This window comes from Mizuhopecten yessoensis, unplaced genomic scaffold (genome assembly GCF_002113885.1).
Source record: "Mizuhopecten yessoensis strain PY_sf001 unplaced genomic scaffold, ASM211388v2 scaffold3575, whole genome shotgun sequence".
NCBI classification, from domain to species: Eukaryota; Metazoa; Mollusca; class Bivalvia; order Pectinida; family Pectinidae; genus Mizuhopecten; species Mizuhopecten yessoensis.
Window position 1 is genome coordinate 1,332,433 of NW_018405113.1, and position 18,831 is coordinate 1,351,263.

At 35.1% G+C, this 18,831-nt stretch overlaps 1 protein-coding gene across 1 annotated transcript; it reads right to left on the reverse strand.

The window, feature by feature from the left end:
- Window positions 1-799: 799 nt before the first annotated feature.
- Window positions 800-18,245, reverse strand: LOC110447731 (E3 UFM1-protein ligase 1-like). Its single transcript, XM_021493618.1, has 16 exons — window positions 18,159-18,245; window positions 16,454-16,726; window positions 15,520-15,634; window positions 14,076-14,206; window positions 13,440-13,498; window positions 12,621-12,767; window positions 11,687-11,862; window positions 11,115-11,285; window positions 10,330-10,468; window positions 9,219-9,465; window positions 8,347-8,513; window positions 7,092-7,222; window positions 6,381-6,461; window positions 5,259-5,350; window positions 3,856-4,067; window positions 800-1,676 (listed from the first exon to the last, which is right to left on the reverse strand). Exons 1-16 carry the CDS (start codon window positions 18,233-18,235, stop codon window positions 1,528-1,530), a joined length of 2,367 nt encoding a protein of 788 aa, XP_021349293.1. The 5' UTR covers window positions 18,236-18,245; the 3' UTR covers window positions 800-1,527.
- Window positions 18,246-18,831: the final 586 nt, after the last annotated feature.

Below are 18,831 nucleotides of genomic sequence, written 5' to 3' on the forward strand. Positions count from 1 at the left end.
GATTCACTTTGAAATCTAATAAAATAAAGGTTATATCTTATAGGCGATCGTTTACCATTTTGTGAACTGTTCAAGTTACAAATTGTATAACTACAGGTAGTGTGATCATGGCACTATAACTATTATGAGTAATATTTGAAGCCAAAAATATAGGGACGGCAAGCCAACTTATCATTTATTCAAGGAGCAATATGTATACGTTTTCTATCTTTGACTTTTCTTTGTCTGCACTGTCGTTATTACCTCTTTGCCCATATATATATATACACACATATATATCTTATAACATATTGAAAGGTATTATAATTAATATAATTGGATATTATATAAGGTACCATGATTACTTACTTATAAGTGATCTTATATGCTTTTCTACATAAGGTAACTCATACTATTATATTAAATACTATATAATATATTTTGTATATTATAAAATATTTCTAGTACTGTATAACACTTAAGTTTCTTAAGAAAGGTATTATGTATATGAATGTATAAGATACATTATAAAGAACTTTTAAAGAACATAATTTGTGCGAATTCTGTTATTTTATCAGAAATAAAACAGTCTTATGTGTTGAAATGAAATTCGTGAAACGTTGTCTTTTACCTGGATAAAATAATGATACTGAACTTTGAGAAAATAAACATTCATGTCAGAAAATACAAAACAAAGAAACGTTGTTAGATTTCATACTTAAGACTCGGTCTGGTTTTACATTGTATCAGTTTAAAATTATATGTTTTTATGCTAACTAGTTTTGCATAATGAAAGTACAACGTATTAGTACACATATATACATGTTTATATTGGTGAAAATATCCATAAAGGGTCCGTCATGATGAGATCAGGAGAAATCATTTCACAATATTTATTTGTCAAGTCTCTTGTGAGCCTTGCTCTTTCAAGACACATAATTGTTCATCACATATATCTTGTTTTGTATAATAAACATCATAAAATATATAACAAAACTTATAATGAAATTATACCAGATTTTAAAATAGTGTCAAGTATCAGGAAAACTCAAAAGTCATATGTATATTTATCACAGATGAACTAGCCTCTGATTCTAACAGTCTTCAAGATACATTAAACGGTGAAATTAGTTACTAAAATAGGTGATTTTCCTTTTATATACAAAAACACCACTAAAATAATTTCAGAACAATCTTGCGTTTAGCGGTAATATATTTTATTTACAAATCAAGAATTCTTTTTTGTACCAATATGGCCATGTAGTACAATATGCAACATAAGTACATGATTTTATCATTAGTGCACAAATTTGAAAATCATCAAAGTTCATATTCAAAGAGAACCTCCAAATAAATAAATAAATAGAAATCAAAGTTCAATGTTGATTTTTGCACATCTGAATTTGTAAACAATCTCGAGTTCTTCATAAATATCAGTATTCCTGCAGTCTTGATTTAGACTCGTGTTCTGTTGTCAATTAAATTAGGCATCAGTACCTACTAAAGGCCCATACATTCAGTAAGTGGTATAATCTGAACTTTTCATTATTAGGTTGTTTCACTCTGTGTGGTTGTTTTCTTTGCTTTAGAAGCAATGTCCTTCACTTGTGGGAGTAGGTCTTGCATTTCAGTTGTTAATTTAGCTTTTTCTTCCTCTTTATCATCACCTTGTAGTTTCAAATGTTTTACCACCAAATCTGAAAGAAAATGATCCAAAAGACAATATTGAAAATTCATGTTTTAAAGCAACTTTCCTATATTTCTAAACATTTTCTTCAGGTTGGTAATATAAGTATGGACTGTGAAAACGATTCATGTAGCATAACCAATAAGTGTTTATATGTGATGTTTTGATGACTACTACGGTGTAACATACCACACAGAACAAGAGCTGTCGGAGAACAGCATAGCTCGCCTATGTATGTTATTATAATACTGCAACTATCAATAGAAACACATGTATAGTAAAACGTTGATATAGTGCCTGTCAATTTAGTTGCCACCTCACTTACCACCAGGATATTTCAAGGACTGTTAGATGTGTAGAAACATCTATGTGAAGTGATTGTTAAGAAATTAACAAAGTCCAATAAAGCTGTTTTTGGACGCTAAAATATGAAAATATGGTTCAACACATTGCTTACACTCAATACAAATACTTCAACCTTATCATAGACACCAGCCTATTGATGGTGGTGGTCCAACACTACCCAACAAAACTTGCACAAAAACTTGAACCTCAAATTTAACTAGGTCCAATTAAGGTGCTTTTGGGCCATAAAATATGAAAATGCTGCCCAGCACATTGCTTACACTCGATATAAATGCTTCAACCTGATAATAGACAACTGTGTATTGAGTGTGATGATCCAACACTATCTGGAAAAAACTTGCACCTAAACTTTAACCTCGGAAGGTAGGACGCCGACGCCAGGGTGACTACATTAGCCCCCCTATTCTTCGAATAGGCGAGCTAAAAATCATGTGATTGACTGGGATATCTCCAAAGTAATGGACAGAGAGAGAGCAGTTTGTTCAAGCAACAGATAAAGGAAGCCATCTGGATACGCCACAGTGGGCCAGTTCTAAATTGACATGAGGGAGCTCATAGACTCTCTCACATCTATGACCAAGTATTAAACAAAGCGTAGCTGATTCGTGTCATTTCGGTACATATATAGCAACTAATTGTACATACGCTTACAGTGCAGCCGAATTTTCGACATTGATTTGTGGACAACTCGTACACATTTAACACCTTTGTGTACATACACTGGTCATTGTGACAGAGTACATACCGTATTAGTCATCGAAACGCCACATTTGGTTGTGCTACATGAATCTTTTCACAAATTTTCATCTAGTATACAGTGGTATCATACACTCAAACCTCCTCAACAACCACCTGTCAGTAGTTCTTGCCGCATACTGCAAGTCAAATCTAGATATGTTGAATACCTCTCTTAACTCATACAGGTCTTCCAGTCTTGTCTGATTCTATCTATAAACTTTAGTTATTCAACCCAAGCAGGACAAAAACTCTCCTCTTATCTTAACAGTTCATGTGGTATTTTCATTTTATAATTTTGGCAATAATTTTCTGTCGACAAATTGAATATTTTTCTGGGCAAAATGTGAAACTGCTCTCAATATTGTGTTTATTTGTTTCATTAAAGAAAAAAGAAACTCTCAACAAGTGCAACATATGAAAAAAAAACGAAAAAAAACAAGGACAATTATCATACAGGTATACTTATGAATGGTTACAGTATTCTTTGATGAGAGTCAAGGATATAAAAAAACAACTGTATGTAAAGACTGAACTGATGACTTGTTGAACAAAGGTCATTTCATCGCTAAAATACTGACACATGCAATGGACTGCCTAAAAATAGCAAAGGTCTAATACCGACAGACAAACAGGAAGTAATTGATTTGAAAAAAAAAGAAAAAAAAAACATCAGTGAAGGTCATGTTTTGTTACATAAACATAGATTGTAGAAATTACCTTACTACAAAATGGGTTGCACCCGATATCTCTCTCAATCCTAGTGAAGATCGTTTACAGTCTACTATGTAGAATGACCAGGGCCCGTATTCATGAAACCGTTCTCATGCTCTCAAGCATAAATTCTGTACTCAAACTAAATTTCTTTTAACACACTTAAATCATGTCAAACGATCAAAAAGTCAAATGTGAACATTGAAAACAGTATTTGGCTCTAAGTTTCCTTAATATTTTTTTCAAAATCATTGACAAAATAAAATGTGTTTATTAACTTATAACCAGAACAAGATATTAGGCTTGAGCACAAAATCCATACTTGAGCATGAGAACGGTTTCATGAATACGGACCAAGTACTTTCTATATATACCTTGAAGTGTGACCAGCACCTTATGTTGCTCAGCGTCTACATGGTCTCTTAGGAACACGATAACCTGGGGAACAGATTTGCCAGGGGCGTGGATCAGACACTGTGTGTAGGTCTGGAACAGTAGGACAACAGCCAGATGGAGGGCCATGGCAGGATCAGATTCTTCATTCATCTGCTCCAGTAATACCTGGCGGTGGTTGAACACCAGCTGTCTACAACACCAGAAATATCAACATAAATACCTAAAATACCACCGTCTGTCCGTAACATCAGAAATGTCTGTATCAACATCGTAAAACATATCACCACTGTTTTATGACACAGAAAATAGTGTGTCAATATTAGAATAATCTACAGGAAAAAAATATCATCCACTTATAACAGAAAATATTAGCTTCAGTTTAATAAAAAAACTTCTATTGAAGACATTACATATCATCTTTAACACCGAAAGCATTACTGTCTATGTAAAGATTAAATATGGAAATGTGACAAGCAGTAGACTTACAGAAATATCATCCTTACAAAATTGAAAATATTGTTAGTGCAAAACAAACAAGAGACATAAGGGTCTTAGCGGTCACCTGAGTTATATAATAGGTACTGGTAGCTTTATTTTATTGTTTAGATGTGATGTGGAAATCAGCATGTAAACTAAGTGAAATACAATACTTGTCATGTCATCAAAGGATAAGAATTTTAAAATATTGGTGAATGTTCCCTTTGGGGCCTCGCCCTAGCCCCTGGGGATGGGGCAGGAATTCCAATTTTACAATGTAATACCCTCATCTACCAAAGATGATTCTGACCAAGTTTAAATAATTTTCTGCTGAATAAGGATAAAATATACCCAAAATTGTTATTTCTCTATATAACTATAGTAAACTTTACCCCCTACCCATGGGGGAATGGATGGCTCTGGTGTTCTGAAATTGACAATTTCAATAAAGCTCCTGATGATCTTTCTATCCATGCACTGAAATTGACTGTAGTACCTCTGAGTCTGGAGAAGATTTTTTTTGAAATATTGGTAAATTTTCCCTTTGGAACCACGCCCTGGCCCCTATTATTATCCGTGGTTATAGGGCCTTTGTAACCAGCCAATATCTTTCTCAACTCCCTGGGGAGCATACAGCCGTTGCTGCCATTTTGGCGCTCACAGCTAGCATTCTACAATATTAGCACTACCCAACCACATACTCATTTACAGCTGAGTAGACTGGAACAAGCGGAGTAAGGTATCTTGCTCAAAGATGAGACACATTGCTGTGGCGTGGCGTGAGTCGACTTTGCAACCCTTCGGTCACGAGCCTGGCGTCCTACCACTAGACTACTGTGCCTCCTTTAAGTTAACCCTTACTACGTCAACTCTACCTATTACACCACAGTGACAGTGTTATTACCTTTCCTTCCTTTTGTCTGGTTTTCTGAGAATGATGCCTAAATTGTCTGGTCCACAAAGTTTCTCAAGAAGAGTAAAGAAATCTTCAAGGCTCTGTAATGTAAGAATGGCGGACACTGTATGGTGTTAAATATATATTAGGTGGATTTGTGTTTTCACAAGTTCATAGACAGAGATTGCAGACATCCCGTCATCATACAAAGGTATACATCTAACAGCTCCTTTCGTTTATTTATATGATAACTTATTAATAGAACATCAGCACAAAAGGACACACAGAAACACAACAGATAATTGGCAAATGATAGCATACCGTAAGAAGTTGTAAAAAGGAATACAAACTAGTTCCACATTCAATACAACAACTAATTTTCATCAATCAATAAATGAATATGTTATTGGAAATACGGTATTGTCAAAATAAATATGTGAATCTGTAAATTGTTCCTTAAGCAGAGGATGCAGAAGAAAAACCAAGATTCTGTGGAGGACCCGACAATGTGGGTGTTTTAACTCATTCACCCCTGAAGACACATTTGAACTCTTCCAATTCAAAGGGAGGAATAGTTCATTATAAAATTTCAGGGGTTAATGGGTTAATATTGGTTAGATACCATTGGCAGTGAATGGATCATTATAAATAGGGAAACATCAGACCACTGTAGTGTTGTTCCACCTTCCTGGAGGAGCTACGTTTGGCGATTACTCAATGCACACTGGACGTATTCTAATTACTAGGCCACATTTGATTCAGGTTAATTTAACAGAATCAAAAACACACAATGGTACACAGAGTTATATTATTTGATATATAACTAATTACTCATTCTCTGTCCGTGCGACGCTCCAATGGTTTGATCCTTACCAAAATGTACATGTTTGTTTGGAACTTTCTCGTAAAAACGTTCAGCAGACAATGTTAACATCATATTGTCATAGTCAGAGATTGAAGAAATGTGTTTTTGAGAATATTATGTCAGCACATAATGCTCTACATACTATAGGATGGAGATGGCCAAAAACAAAAAATAAAACAGGTGAATTTTCTGTTGAATATTCGTGGAGTAATCATAAAACAGGTGTTCCAAAACAAGAGTGGAACAGACAACAGACTGAGACTTACCTTTCCATTTAAAGAGGCATGAAGCTTAACAAGTGGAGGCTGCACAGCCTCTGGCATTTTGCTGATCAACTTTGCTCGAACCTAAAAAAGGAGTGGTAAATTATTCCTGAAGCTGTATCATTTACTAAAACACTTCACGTCTTACACGAAACATTCATAAATAGGGAAGGCATTGGGCTAAATCATACTCCACTCCAAGCAATATTCCGGTTATATATCATGAAAATGTTCTATTTTCAACCATAACACATGACATAAAAAAATTTCATTTCTTTTTCTGTTTAGTTTGGTGGGAATGTCTTTGTTTTTCTCTTTTCTCTCTTTTAGAAAAGCAAAGTAACCAAAAGAAACTATGCTTAAGTTCAGTAGATCAAGCATGGTGCTACCCGAAAAGGTCAAGCAGATCACACATTGTGCTATGACAAGGAGTGCTATTGTTTAGATACTTTCATAGTAAGAAACAAAATTAATATAAGAATTAACACCACAGAAGATAAGAAATAAATTCCTTAACCCTTTCAACCCTATGTAACTTTAGTAGACTCTACCATGCATTGATCTGGATGAGTCCATTATGGTCTACAGTGGTGAAAGGGTTAATAATAACAATTTAACCCTCTCACCACTGTGAACCACAATGGACTCATCCAGATAGATGTATGGTCGAGTCCACTAAATTTACCTAGGGGTGAAAGGGTTAAAAAAACTCACTTCAGCAGTAATTTCTGTTTCCTCTGGTAGGGAGACCATATGATCATTGGCAAAAGAGTTGATGGCCATATTGGCTATGTCACTACAGATGGTCTTCAGGAGGTGTTTAATGAGTGGAGTCTGGCCCTCAGCTACAAAGTAATAATCTAATTAATTTAACACTACTAAGGATGTATGCTACCTAACTGTGACATGAATCTTCCTTACAAAAGAGTTCTGCATCACAAGTTTGTAAAATATGTTTAATAAACTGATGATGTATTTGAAAACTACACATGACTAGAACTGCATTCATTATTTCTAACTTTTATACATCGAGGGAGATCACTCTATCACTCATAGAATGTGTAGAGTAGTACTCATGCTTAATTTAATATTTCTTTCATTTCTTGGTTTTTCCTCTTTTTTTGCACTTCATTTTCAAAGAATATTATAAGAACAGTACTGAGTACAAAGGTATAACCTGGGCACGTGTTCATGAAACCGTTTTCACACTCAAACTCAAATTATTTGCTCATGCGCCATTTCTTGTTTCAGTGATAAATTAAACTAGAACTGTAAGCTAAAGGCTAACTAATACCCCCGCTCCTATATAAACCAGAACTTTAAGCTAAAGGCTTACTAAGGCAAAACAAATAGTCTCCTACCAGTAACAAGTATTTCACACAAAGCTTCCAAAAGGGGATAACTCCATCAAAAAGGGTTGAAATCCCAAATTAAAATGCCGGTGCACAACTACATAAGATACTGATCACTCATGCAAAGTTTCAATTAAATCCACCTGTTTGTTAAGGAGAAGTTGCGCAGACAAGTATTTCGCAAAAAGGGGCATAACTCCATCAAAAAGGGTCGAAATCCCAAATTAAAATGCTGGTGCACAACTACATAAGATACTGATCATTCATGCAAAGTTTCAATGAAATCCACCCGTTAATTAAAGAGTAGTTTTCCGGACAAGTTACTCAGACAACAGACAGACATCCAGACAGGGTGATTCCAGTATACCCCCCCCCCCTAACTTCGTTGTGGGGGTATAACAAAAAAAGACACATCTTGTCAATGACTTGAGAAAATTAAGAAAACTTAAAGCTGAATATGTTTTCAATGTGTACATTTGACTGTTTGGTCGTATAACATGATTAAAGCAAGAAACAAGAAAGTTGGTCGGAGCAGTGAGCACAGAATCCATGGCATGCCGAAGTATGAGAACGGTTTCATGATACGCTTTTTTTTCTATTTTATGCAATTAAATCACCTGGAAGAAGAATTATTCCTTTTTCGAACAATTTACAATTAGTCCAAAGACCCGACAACTTCTCCTGTAATTCTCCGTGTGTCTTTTTACGAATGGCCCCCGATCCTGATCCAGACTGGGAAAGAAATATGGACTTTGCTTGCTCATGAAACTGTTTTGTTAAAGGCCTGAAAAATGAAATGAATTTCGTGAATTTTGTCACTGAATCTAGTATACAAAGACAATGCTGGTTGTTTGTCATACAGTTCATATTTGTCAAAACCTTCAGCGGTTCAAAAATTATTGTCCTGACAAGCAATGTCATTTTAACAAAAGCAAACAATATCATTTGATATTAGTGACACTGGGCTACATTCGCGTATCCGGTTGTAACGGTTGAACCGGTTGAACATGTAAAGAAAACGACAGGTACAGATTTGGACCGAGGCTGACCTCAGGAAAATTTGGTACATGTAGATTGAGGGGTACAGACGTACCTGACTGAAACTAAAATGCTGACTATTGCCAATTTGCGTTATTTCTTTCTTAAACAATATCAAGTCACATGTAATTTTTAAGATACGTTATGTAATTTAGTGGACGCATACTATTCTTGATACATTGTTTTTAATTCTCCGAAACTGTGGGTTTTTAGCTCTGCTTATAGAACGGTCAAAGTGTGTGCGTTTATCGCGGAAAATTTCTGCGCCACACATACCGTTTCAACCGGGATACGCGAATGTAGCCCTTGTCTTGGTGTCAAAAAATCATCAACAGATGTTCAGATGGCATAACATGTACCATGTCATTCCAGTTTGCTGTCATATCAAAATTGACCTGTAATTTTTAGAAATCAAACAAATATCTGTTTGTGATACATCCTGAACGCCTACCTGTGTAGATGTCGTGCAATCTGTGTGAGGAAGTCAACAGGACAGTCCCGTAACTCTGTCTGTTTCCGTAGAACATCCTCCATCTCCTCAATAGACATGAAGGAGGATTCGAGTTGTTTCCCCTTTCCTCCTGTATCGTCATCGTCAGAATCACCATGTGCGTCTCCTCGTCCTCTGGCCCCTTTCTTTTTGAGGGACTTGGTTTTTACTTCCCGACCTTGGGTTCCTCCTCCACTCTTGGTGCTACCTACAATGGTATTATATACTTTCTCCAACAATTGTTTCCGGCATACTTATTTCACGTCATACTGTGTAAGGTTTAACTGGAGGATCTTCAGAGTTATATCTATTTTCAATTTTCTTTGATTATAACAACATCAACAGAACTGTAATAACAAGTAGTCTCCAAAACCATTGACACTTTAAGTCTGCATCAAACTGAATTTTGAACATAATTGCCGATAAATTTTATATTGTTCATTAGGGAACAGAAACATTCATGGGTAATTTCTAATAGAGTTTAATTTTTACACACTTTTGTTTGTTAACTAATTCACCCCTGAAATTTCATAATGAACTATTCCAACCTTTGAAATGGAGGAGTTCAAATGTGTCTTCAGGGGTGAATGAGTTAAATTGTATTGTGCATTTGCTGTGCACTAATACCTCCATTTATTGTCTCATGTCATCTGCCCCTCCCTTACCGCCCACACATTCCAAGTCTCCTTTCCCTTTGTTCATAACTATTTCTTTACACATCTCCCCAGACATATTGCCAAAACCTTTATACTGTAGTGCTAAAAATTTGTAGAAAAAAGGCAGCAACATGATAAGATCTTTTTTCTTTGCCTACATGGGCTTCAGGCTTATAGTATTGTACATGTACATCCCTGGCAGTCATTAGTTCCAGTACTGCTATTGTCATACGCAGTCATATGCTCTTTGCTCCCCACAGTGATATATGACATCAATGAATTAGGTGTTTTAATAATTCCTGGGATTCATGATTAAACAAATATCAAGTTAACTCATCATTTTAAATATCTAGCCGAAAACAATCATGGTAGTCCATTATGATATGAGCTCTCCACAAGTGTGAGAGTGTTCTTACCCTGAGCTTTCTTTTTCCTTTGATCTTTCTTTTCCTCACGACCAGTTCCATCGTCCATTCCAGACAGCCTAGTGGAAGACTTTTTACCAGGCTGAGAATCAATTGTCCCTTTGAAGACATTAGGATTATTTCTGGATTCCTACAAACCAAAGTAGTGCATTTCGAAAATTTTCAATACAATTTGTTCATTAGAAAAATGAAGTAAACGTTTACTGGAGACTATCTCACCAAAAGCTAGGCCTGTATTCATGAAACCATTTTCACGCTCAAACTCAGATACTTTGCTCAAACTCAATAACTCATTTTACTGATATTTTTTTATAGAATTTTTTGTAAAATTTGAAGCTGAATAAAATTTCAATATATATACTATGCTTTTTTAGTGTATCTCATGATTTCAGCAGGTAAAAAAGGTGGTTTGAGAACAGAATTCATGCTTGAGCGTGAGAATGGTTTCATGAATACAGGCCCTGAAGGATCAACATGTAAATAAGTTGTCCCTTCAGTGAAGCCAATGTAGAAGTAGAAAATGCTTGAGAAACAGATTGATGCCGCCCAAGACACTTCGTAATAATAAAGCAACATCAAACACTTTACGTTACTACCAAGTCTGCTTCAAATGTAACAGGATTTGATAAATTAAGGTGTAGTGGGACAAGATATTTAATTCTGTTTGTTTGTCTTATCGTCGGTTCCTTTTGGGTTTTGGAAGTGACAGACAACTCGACAATGTTTTAGTTGTGAAAGTGACACAACCTTTTTGGGAAGTGATACAACATCCTTACCTTTTCAGCCCTGTTAGTGACAATGTCCTTGAAGGGTTCAGCAAAGCCTGTGATGAACTGCTGGCTGGACACTATGGTGTCACAACTGACCACTGCCGATGGATACTGCTTGGTACATTCTGTCAGCAGCTGGTTAGCATCCTTCTCACTGAATATGGAAGGAAGTAGGGGCTGAAACAACGAAATTACTCCATTATTTTTCAGTCCGCAAAGATTGATATGATGGATCAGTATTAAATACATTTTGTAAATCAGGACATTAATCAGATATTCTGAATACACCAGTGAACGATTTCCTACTAAAAACTGCAAATTACTTACTGACATGAAAGTTTGTCCGGGAGATACTTTATCAAGCCTTATACAGTTTACCATGTTAAATTTATACGTGTGGAGCTCAGAACCACAGCCTTAGATGTCAGGAACACAAGTAAATGTTCATTTTATTTTTCTAAATTGAGTTAAAAATTGTGTTACTACTTTATGTAGTAGAGGATTTCTTACTTATATGATGTGCTATACAATACATTAATCTAGGATAACTACAGGCACAAGATTTGTGTAAAACATACCATGATGTTGACCCATGAATTGTCCTGCAGAGCCTCCTCTACGCTGGCCTCGATCTGTTCCTTGATCCCCACACCAGCACAGCAGGTACTTAGATATGTCAGGGGCTCCGATTTGAACCTTTTCTTGATGAATCCTTTAGAGTCGGAGATTCCAAGTCGAGACAAGGAATCGTATTCTACAGGAAAGATAAATTCATTATATGAAAATCCTAGAGGGCAATATTAAGAACATACAGAGCTAAATAATTAGAAATATTTTACAAAAATAGAGTTCTTTTTAAGATTTGATTACATTAAACAAAAGCAGTACTTTACATCAACTAGTTTAATAACAAGTCAATTTTGTGATGTTTTCATATTTATCGATAATTCAATCAAACCATACATGTCCAGCAATTCGCTATGATCACCCCGAAATTATACACAAAGTTAACTTCGCTATTATCACCCCGAAATTATACACAAAGTAAACACTGGTATTTTTCAAATAAAAATGAATATAAGTTCATCATCAGTAAGGTAAAGACGATAGATACATTGAGTCCTTTGGGGAATTTAACTCGCACCTACCAGAACATAGGAAAGTCACGCTATCATATACTCCAGACATGTTTTATTTTATTTCAAAATATTAATGACATAGCAATCATGAACTCTCAACAACCAACAAATGAGTACAAAGCGACTTAATGAATATTGCATGTATAAGACACCTCAAACTATTTTCACAAAAGCAAAGAAATTGACAACATAAAATACTTTTTGAAATACTTGATTCTCTCAGCAACAAACTAGACTTACCAGGACTGAGGAAAAATAAACTTTCACAAAGAATTTTACATCATAATTCACCGAGACTAATTTTGTATAATATATATAACGTCTAAAATATTTTCAATTATATACTAAATGTTTCCCAATACACACTCCATACCTAGATAACCATTCTGTTTGTAGAAGGCATCAACCCATTGGTTCTGTGTCTTGGTATAGACCTCAGGGATGTAGGCAGCATTTTCCTGTCTGGCCCCGCTCACAGCCCCAGCCAGTCGTCCGGTACTAACCAGCTCCTCCAGGATAGCTACAACAAAATGGGATTACTTTTATTACATATCTCATATTAGTTTAAACATATTTTATTGCACTTAAATACAGCAACAGGAGTGGGCAAAAGTAACATTACATATCTCTATGAAGAGTGACATATATAACATAATTATACTATAATAGAAACTTTATTCATTTTACAACAATTATGAAACAAGTAATTTCAACTTATATAAACTACTCATGTTGGCCCGGGTGTTAGCACACTGGGGTCTTAGTGTGGGAGGAAACTGGAGTACCCGAAGAAAACCCAGGTGGTTGGGCAGGTGACCCCATACCTTTTCACATCCGATCGGGAAATCGAACCCTGGCCGACTTGGTTAAAGGTAAAAGTACGCTATCCACTGCACCACCCTACCACCCGATATTATACTACACATATCCCCTACATAATAGTGTTTTTTTAAACAATGGGGGAGCAAATTAAATGTTAAGTATTTGTTTTACACAAAAAATACATTGTTAAAGATTTGCGTTTGAAATTTTTCTAGTTAATATATCAAGTTTATTACATGATGGTACTGTATGTTATTTGGCAGCATGTACAGCACCAATCACACTTCCAATCAACAAGATGCATGTATGTTTCACACCAAAAACTCCACACTTTCTACGTCAAATCCATTGCTCAGATTTACATACTTACAAAAGAAGAGTCTGTCCTGAAATCCATATCTACTGATTATGGTGCCGACTGTGGTAGGCCTACAAGAAGATCATGTATGTCATCGTCAAAAAGGGTCAATGTGTTACTATGTGTTATCTATAAGCTACCAGTACATGTTCTATTACATCTTTATTATATTTTGTTATTAATCGTGCTTGTTTTGCTGTAGATATCTTTCCAACAGCTCTTGAACAACAGATATTATTGTCAAGGGAGATAATAACATTTCCACATGATGATTTCTATTCCAGCTTTCTTTAAGATCCAATACAAATTATCCCTTAACCCTTTCAACCCTAGGTAACTTTAATGGACTCTACCTTGCATTTACTGGGATGAGTCCATTATGGTCTACAGTGGTGAAAGGGTTAAGTTTGGAGATAAATACAACCCTACCACTGGAGTTTTTAACACAGTAAAATCACCTAGACATTAATATGGTTGATTTATCTATCTTGTGAACACAACAAAAGATATTTCCTATGCTGACCACTTGTTTAATTCAATTGTTACAGTCTGGTTATTGTTTACATAAATTTCATCAATTGGTTAAAATAAAAGCAGAAAAAAATCAAAATTTGTCCAAACCGATGAAAATAATTAATTAGAAACCACCTTGTGATGGCACTAAATGCTCCTCTGATGTGAGATTTCATTCTTGTGATGAAGGCATCTGTGAATAATACGTCTGGGTCATGCGTATCCACTTTCCCTTGAATGATTTTTCCCATGCGTTCATGTATATGCTAAAAAAAAAACAATTGACAAAGCTACTGTAGGGTAAACCATAAATCAGAACAAAACCTGTGGTTCTTAATTTCAGAAGGTATCTTACAGAAAAGATTGTAAACAAAATCTGCATGGTACTACATATTTTTAATGACGTTGTTGGTAAAACAGATATTTATCTTATGTGATTCACAATGTTGTTAGCTTTACTTTAATTCTAAAACAAAAAATAATACTTTTTTTTGTATGTGATATACAGACACCCATCTTCTGTCATTTGACTATTTCTATACATGTACAATATATGACATGTTAGTTTTTACAAACAGTTATATATATACATGTACTGACAATTCAATCAACTAATGCTAGATTTCAATATTAACTGACATCTTTGTCAAGCCAAGAACAAATACACTTCATGGTTCATGCTGGTCGACGTCTTCGTAAGCATAATACACTGCTTCTGTTGACGCGTCTTCATAGTTGTTCACATATTTACAGGTTGCGCAGAGGACACGTATACAACTTATATTACATATTATTAGCACGATGGTAAAAACTTGATTGTATGATTGACCCAATGTTTATTGAGTCTAGATTTAAAATCATTTAAGGTTGGGGAATCTACCACAATTGTAGGGAGTTGATTCCAAATATTTACAATTCTATTTTTAAAAGCATGTCCCCTAATGTTGGTCTTATACCAAATTGTTTTCAGTTTTTTTGAGTTTCCCCTTGTATTGAGGTTGTCGAAGGCAAGGATGATTTGTTGGTTGGTTATATCTATGTGGTTTATCAGCTTATAGATTTCTACCATTGTCATATCTTAGTCTTCTATATTCAAGTGATGGTAGACCTAACCGACGAATACGCTCAGGGTACGAAAGATCTTTTAGGGATGGAACTAGTTTGGTTGTCCTTCTTTGAACATTCTCTAAGGAGATTTGGTCCTTTTTCAGATAACACCATTTTCATGGTAACACCTTTTTCATGACAACACCTTTTTCAGATATCATCTTTTTCATGATAACACCTTTTTCATGATAACCCTTAATACACAAAGGAGGAAACTGTCTGGTACAAAGATGTACAATCTTTCATCATGTACTGATGGCATAACAGTGAGAATGGTTATGAAAGAATTTACATGTGACACATACCACTCGAACAGATGAATCTTATCAAATGTTCATATTTTTTCATAACCACTGTACATGTTATCACATAAATGTGCATTGCCCTGTGTTCTGGCAAGTTACATAATCTAGAAGAATTAAAAAATCTCCTAAGAGAACCTCATTCAAATTCAAGTGACAGGGATACCTACCTCAGATAGGAAATCAGCAGGAAGATCATACACGGTCGTAAGTTCGGCTATGGTCACATGACCCTGATCCTGCAGTCTGTCATTCACTTCCTCAGCTAGGTTGTCAAGGTAACTTCTACAATAATCACAGCAACTTTTTCTTGAGACTTAATGCTATTGTTTTAAAGTAGGTATTCTAACCATCAAAATGTAATGACTGCACAGTTTTGATGATAAGTGTAATATTTAATGCGACTTTCATTAGCCCTACATGTTAAAACTTTAAACTACATGTATATCACTTCATTTACAAATAAAAATAAGTGTGACAAACAGCTTTAAGTTAAGCAGGAAGAAAACACATCTGCATGTTCATTTTTCTTCATTCCCATTACCAGTGCATGATACCGAAGTGGATAGAAGACATTCAGAAATTCACTGGATTGCTTTTTTGTAGTCTAAATTTGAATCTATTTATTCCAAATGTGCATAAGGATAGTACATTAGGTAAATGAATCTGAATTTCTTTGAAAGTATAACAATGTCTTTTTACCTAAAATATCTCAAGTGAGCTTATGTCATGAAAGGCCCTACAACTATAGCATAACTGCCAAGTCACCTGCATTTGTGCAGACCAACTTGCAAATGATCTTCAACACAAACCTGCATAGATTGTACAATGTACTGTATATTTTGGATTTCCTGTATTTGTACTCACTGCTTTTACATTTATTGTATGCTCCCCAGGGAGTTGAGAAAGGTATTGGCTGGTTGCAAAGGCCCTATAACCACAGATAATAATTTGTGAACCGCTTTGAGACGACCTACGAACTAGGTTGTGATAAAGCGGTATATAAGAACCTCAAATTATTAGTATTATTATTATTTCCCTTTGTATTGTTTTTTTTCTGTGACAAAAGGTACATGCTTTAAGAAGAGTTAACTTTTGCTGTACCTTGTAATAAGTTGGCCAAGGACCACCAACAAACTCTGGTCATGTTTGATCATATCACTGACTTTGTTTTCCACATGTCTGAAGTCAACATTCAGGATTTGCTGTAGCTCCACCAAGTTAATTCTACCACCATGAACCATAACTTCATCCTTGATTTCTTTGGCCAGCTCATCAGGGGTGAGGTATTCTTTGCCATCAATGGTATATATCACTTCAATCAACTTCAACTCCACCAATTTATTCACAATCTCCACAACATTTCTTTCAGAAAGTCTGAAAAAAAATAATGGGGAAAAATTAAAAAGAATCCAAAGATTAAAAGATTATGATATATTGTGGGAACATTCAGGATTCAATGTACAAATATTGAAAATAGTGGTCATGGTCATGATCTACTCCAACAATGTTAGAGGTTTTACACGGCGAAAAAACTTTTGACAGGTCGCAGTTGGCAAAATCATATCCGATAGCTAAACTAACTAACTAAATGCCATTACAACTATAATGAAGGGCTACTAGAATTATTGTTATGTCATCAATAGTAACATCTGTGAAAGTTGGGTAAATTTTGTAGGTTTTGACTGTCCTGGGTTTTTCAGTCTGAGAATTGGTGTTAGTTCCTGTTTGTACCTGTTTTATTCATTCTTGGTATATGATCACTGTATTTTTTTTTTAAATATTTGTCCTTAGATACAGTAGCTGTGTTAGTCCTGATAAAGTATGGTTTATGAGTTGGATGTCGTTAATAAATCCTTTCACAGTATATATGGTATCAAACCGTAGCAATCCCATCTGCTATTCTCATACCATCAGACTGTAGAACCCGCAAAAATCATAATTTCACTTTCAGACACGTCATTTCAACCAAAACAGATTCATATAAATTTTCATTTTTTCCTTATACCATAACTCAATGGAATTTATTACCAATCCATACAGTCACTGTCACAACAGTCGACACTTTCAGAGAACAGCTCACCCCAGCTGTTCTCCACAAATTCATTTAATTTATCATAAGCCTATGTACATAGTTTTAATCACAATTTAAAATGTATGCACTCCAAATTCATTCATTTTCATATTATTGTAAATATATATATTGGCCACGCTGCGCAAAACAGTAAATAATCTTCAGATCATTGAAGGACTACTGATAACCTCAAGAAGAAGAAGATATGGCACTTCGGTTCACAATTTATTGTTTCACAATATTTTCTTACTTTCATTATCACAATATGATAGGAAGTAACATTAACTCCTGAACATCAGATAACTGGGCCGAACAGACACTGGAATGGGAAAATTGTTTTCAGAAGGATGTGGTTTAGTAAACAGTAATGACTGCTCATGATCAGGCAGATGGGCTGATGATGTTCCTCGGAATATTCTCTGTGTTCTTGCACAATGTTGTGCAACACAATTTTCACCATTTGCATACATGTCTATTTATTAGCTGCTAGTTTTTTAAATTTTCAAACGACGTATTTCATAGTTTTGTTTCTGATACATTTCTTAAAGTATTCAAGTCTGATAACATGAACTTGTAATGTTCGTCCATAAGACAGCAAGACGGTAAAGACCCTTATGTCATGTATGTGGCCAACACAATTTTGGTTACTGTTAACAGTTAACATCTTTATATGTATTGACATTACACAAACAGCTTAAGTCAAGATTATCCTTCGCACATGTAATTATTTCTTACTTCTGTTTTGCGCTTGTAAGCTGTGCTCGCTGGAAATCTGCTTGAAGACGTTTTACTTCTTGCCACAAGTCTGCCATGTTGACACTTTTTACCAAAGAACTCCAACAGGAGCAGGTAACTCTGTGAATAAAAGTAGAACCTTATATTACAAGTTAATAATTCTGTATAAAATACTGAGTTTGGTAGCTTGTCCGTACTAATTAAACTTACATGCAAGTGTGAACCAATGTTACATTTTTTCTATTATCCTATTGTATTGTTTGCAACTGCACAGTTTAAAATGATGAAGATGTTACACGCGCACTTATATATAATTATGATATTATTTTTCATGTATTTCTTACGTTTATCTACATAAAGCGGGCAAATAAAAACAACATTACAACAATCGCAATATTATACACACTTTACTCATTAATTTGAAATTAACCAGTGATCTTAATTTAATTTAAGTTGTGTTGGGTTTCTTTTTTTTTGGGGGGGGGGGGTATTATTATGTTTGCACCCCCTCCCCTTTTAGTTTAAACATATTTTATTGCAATATAATTACAAAAGGATTGNAATACGCCTCCCCTTCTGTTTCATCAGCAGTTTAGACCATCATTTCAGCCCTAAAGCATCACCGACGAGTCTTAGGAGGACGAAACAGCTGTAGCTCATGTTTGTCATCTAC

Bases quoted from the DNA above. Each gene is read 5' to 3' on its own strand.
- LOC110447731 (XM_021493618.1), bottom strand. From the start codon at position 18,235: ATGGCAGACTTGTGGCAAGAAGTAAAACGTCTTCAAGCAGATTTCCAG. The intron at 11,286-11,686 runs GTATGTTTTACA...TCGTTGTTTCAG, and splicing joins ATTCATGGGTCAACATCATG to CCCCTACTTCCTTCCATATT. The intron at 1,677-3,855 runs GTATATATAGAA...ATTTTCTTTCAG, and splicing joins GGTGCTGGTCACACTTCAAG to ATTTGGTGGTAAAACATTTG.